The 4,095-nt window shown below is 55.2% G+C and overlaps 1 protein-coding gene across 1 annotated transcript in view; it reads right to left on the bottom strand.

Annotated features, from left to right (window-relative positions):
* The window catches only part of IGSF9B (immunoglobulin superfamily, member 9B), a gene marked incomplete at its 5' end in the record, with an annotated part of 37,169 nt that overhangs the window by 25,148 nt on the left and 7,926 nt on the right, over positions 1 to 4,095 (bottom strand). Inside the window, 3 exons of the mRNA XM_009320746.1 lie at positions 1,245 to 1,361; positions 2,696 to 2,836; positions 3,693 to 3,835. Coding sequence (XP_009319021.1) covers positions 1,245 to 1,361; positions 2,696 to 2,836; positions 3,693 to 3,835 — 401 coding nt within the window. The remainder of the gene's footprint in view (positions 1 to 1,244; positions 1,362 to 2,695; positions 2,837 to 3,692; positions 3,836 to 4,095) is intronic.

The raw sequence follows: 4,095 nt of genomic DNA, 5'->3' as shown, positions 1-4,095 counted from the left end.
AAGCCAAGCAGAAAGATGGATTTTGTAACAACTCATGTCTATGTCCGTCAGCCAAAGTTGTGCAAATCCCACGTTGTCCTGAGTCCTCTTCGGATGTTCTTCACGCAGGGGCCTCTGCCCATCGACACTGGGACCCACGGTTCGATGCCATGCAGGATGAGCAGAGGAACAGATGGGCACGTGCGGTTACCAGTGCAAAGCCCAAGTCTTCAGGAATCCTTCAAGAGACTGGTTAGCGCTGGTGGGCTGACGGGGAGCGAGGGAGCTTGCTTCTGCCACTGGGAAACTGAGCCCAGCCCAAGACAGCCCCGACTGGAGTCGGGGGGGGATAAGCCCAGAGTCATGACATGAGGAAGACCGCCAGAAGGCACAAGAGGGGTTGAAAAGAAACCTGAATAAGAATGGTGAGGGGTGGGGAGAGAAAAATAAGATGGAGAAAAAAGACTAAACGGCCAACAAGTTTTAGGTAGCTCACTTGCAATCTGTGCAAGTCATGGTCCTCCTTGGGCTGGTAAAAGGAACTCAAACAGATCCAGCATCTCACACCACAAGGACTGAGGACAGTGCCCACTGGGCGATGCAGGGACCCCGCTCACTCTCAGGAGCCCTAAGAAGGGGACGGGAGGCTTGGAGAGAAGATCCTGACAGGGAGACAAAATGCCCAGGAGGTCCCCTGCACGGTGGCTTTCCTACGGGATCAGTGAAGGTGGGAAGCGAAGGGAAGGCTGGAGGAGGACTAGAAAGCCCTGGTAGCTCCCAGGCTGTGCCGCCACGCCGGACCCTACCCTGCTTTACAGAAAGGGACATCCTGAAATCATTATGCCCAGTCCAGCATCATTAAAACAGCTTCTTCCCAGGGTCTTCGAAGTCACCGGGCAGCAAAGCAGCCACTGACCGGTCCAGCCCCCTGCCAAAATGCAGCCAAGAGACCCCTGGACATACCTTGCAGGCAGGCAAGGAGGAGGGTGTCCTGCGGACAGCGTCGGCAAGGAAGAGGAGGGGGGGGGGCCAGGGCAGCGCTCAGCTTTGCAGATGCTGCCGTGACAGTTTCACGGGATTAAGGTACTCGGTGGCCACAAACCGGGCTTCCCCCACCCACCTGCGGGACAGGACGGCAGTGGCTCAGCCCAAAGCGAAGCAGCTGTACCTGCAGTTTGTTCTTACCGGGACAGAGTGTGGCTTCTCTGTCTGCAATATTCACCAAAAGCCAAAGGCACTGCAGATTTGTCTGGCAGGCCGGGTACCTTTCTCCAGGCGATGATGGGAAAGGGGTCTCCGGCAGCAGCGCAAGGAATCAACAGCTCCCTCCCTGCCTCCTGTCTGTACTCCCAGCCTGGTAGCACCGTGAAATAGGGGGGGTCCTGCAGCCAAGGGAAAAGGCAAGGAGCGTCAACCCGCGCCAACTCCCACCGCGCGCGAGCAGCTCCCCGCAACCAAAACCAGCCCTTTTCCAAAACAAATGAATCACCGGTTTGGGTAAGGCTGAGGCATTTCAAGGAAAGCCGTGGCGGAGTGCGGAGGCTCTATGGTACACCAAATTACACACCCGGAGGGAAGTTTTCTCCAAAGAGCTGCTGCACTAGGGCATCTTGTTTAAGTTTTAAGGAGGTAAACAGGAATAAAACCACCCACATCGCATCAGACATCAACCTGATTTCATCGACTCTGCAGCCATCTTAGCGGATGTTTGTGTCTGTGATACACAAAGCGTTATCACGTGAACCTCAGTGAGACACCATGAATCACCGCCGCTCACAAGCACAGGACTTTTCGTTCAGGGAAGGAAGAGGCAGCAGCTCCCACCCCAGCCGCGCCGAGAACCGCATCGGGAGCCCAGCACGCCTCGGGCTCCGCACGCAGCAAGAGCATGCAGAACGTCTCTAGAGCTCAAGTCATCCGTTTATTAAAATCCTCCGTGAATCCAAGCCCGGGTCAGCAGGGCTAAGTGCTTTGTTGGCAAAAAGGCCATCCCAGGGACATGTTTCCTCAAACTACCCTGGCCCAGCGCTGCCAAAGCTTTATACTCATTATACACGGGCTGTGGCCCAGCCTGTGCCAAAACCCGTGCCGCCGCTCCGGTGGGGTATTTCCAGCTGCGCCAGACGGGGTGCACTCAGGGTTCGCCTGTCCTGGTGGGAAGCACACCTCTGCCCGCAGCATAGACGCACCTTCGCGCTCGAGCCTCTGCTGTTCCCCTTCCAGGATGCTTGCAAGGGCCCGCGTTTGCCTTTCTCAGCACAGGTAAGAGACAAGGCTCAGAGCAAGAGGCAATAGGTTTTTGCTAAGCCAAGTCATGCAGGTGGAAAAGCGGACAAGTTTGGGGGCACAGAGCCCTTCTTCAGGCCACTTCATAAAGAAGCGCTCAGAAAAGTAACGTAAAACCTCAGTTTCTGCACAGAATTAACCACCACATAAGCAGCATGGAAAAAATCCTCCTCATGCTCCCCTGCAGCGCTGGGCTGAACAGGAAGGCAGAACGAGTGACACGCACATTGCAAAATCCATATTAAAAAAGCCTAACTACAGCATAAGATGCCTCCGCAAAGCTCCCACACATTCACACCACCTGGCCTGGGACTCCAGCACCCCGCACAACCCCAGGAGCTCTTCTTGGCATGGGACCAGCCCACGGGAGGACACAACCTGCCGCACAAATCTGCCGGCTGCGGAGCAAGGATTTTAGCAGACAGGTTACCTTCAGTACCAGTCGGGCAGGGGGAGACTGGCCCATCGTACCCAGGGCATTATAAGGCACACAGGTGTAAGTGCCGAGAGCATCTTCGGTTGCCTCCTCTATCCGGATTGACCCGTCTTCCAGCAGGTTCCAGCCAGAATACTGCGGCAGTGAGAAAGAGGGAGCTGACTTATCCTACACCCACCACAGCTTACTATTTTCCCTTCAGCCAAGCCCCCCACCTAAGCCCAGGGCGGCTGTCACGTCCCCGGGAGATGCCCAATTCCATCCCCAGCATCCGAGCCATCTCCTCAACTGCAGAGAGAGGAAACGTGGGCAAGATCAGCCCGTCCAAACGCAGCCCTCCTGGGAGGGGTTGCCCTGCTCTGTACGCACCCAACGACACGCAGGTTTATCTTGCGGCTGCTCTCCGCCATACACGCAGCCAGGCTTCTTCAAGTAGCTCAGAAGATTTAACATCAGAATCTATCACACCCTAAGTAAAACTCATCCTGGTGGCACCAAGGACACAACTCCACCCGAGGGGCTGAGGGCACCAAGGGCCAGGAACCCACAGCAGCAACAGGTTTAAATGGAATTAAAACTTTGGATCGTTAATATTTAAGCAAAAAATTTAAAATACTGAGCGCTTTCTTTAAATATTTAATGGCTAATATCCTTGCTCAGACTATCAAGATAGAGACTTGTTAAAAGGGTCCTTTAACCACCAGTTGCCATTGGAAAAAAAAAACAGGGCCATCAGGAGGTCACTTTAGAGGGCAGCAGGCATTAGGTCTGGGAGACGCAGACAGCCTGTCTACAGGCGTCCTGGGCTCCGCGCAAGAACCCAAATTAACTCTGCCCACAGCTGATAAGGAAAAGCGGTGTCATCCCTCCCATGGGGCTCCCTCTCTGACAGCGGGCAGGGCGCCCAGTGACACTCACTGGCGTTCACAGAGGACACAAGGGTCCGAACCTCTCCGTGCCCCCGCGCGACCCTCCCTGGGGGCTTCGTTACCTTCTCGATTCGCAGGGGACGTCCGTCTTTGTTCCACTTGACCAGAGTGACCGGGGGCTCTGCCTCGACCGGGCAGCGGATGTATCCGTGTATCCCGATGGGAACGTAGATGACGGGGGGCATGTTCACCACGCGGGCAGGATCTGGGAGAGCAGCACCACCGTGTTAGCACAGGGAAGGAGCCCATCTCTCCCCCACCACCTGGCTTCAGAGGATTTACATCGCTTTTGTAATGAATTCCAAACCCAAACACCACCTTGGCTCCCACAGGCTGTTATCTCCAGGCTTGCTACACGCAAATCTGCTGTAATACCTGGCATGTCTGGGAGGCTTTCCTCATGCCCAGGGTGGTCCTACCTGGGGCTCATTAAAAGCTGCAGTTAAAAAGAAACATTTAATACTT

The sequence above is a fragment of the Pygoscelis adeliae genome, unplaced genomic scaffold, assembly GCF_000699105.1.
Source record: "Pygoscelis adeliae isolate BGI_AS28 unplaced genomic scaffold, ASM69910v1 Scaffold253, whole genome shotgun sequence".
NCBI classification, from domain to species: Eukaryota; Metazoa; Chordata; class Aves; order Sphenisciformes; family Spheniscidae; genus Pygoscelis; species Pygoscelis adeliae.
Note: the sequence above shows the minus strand (reverse complement) of the source record. Positions and strands in the feature narration are given on the sequence as shown.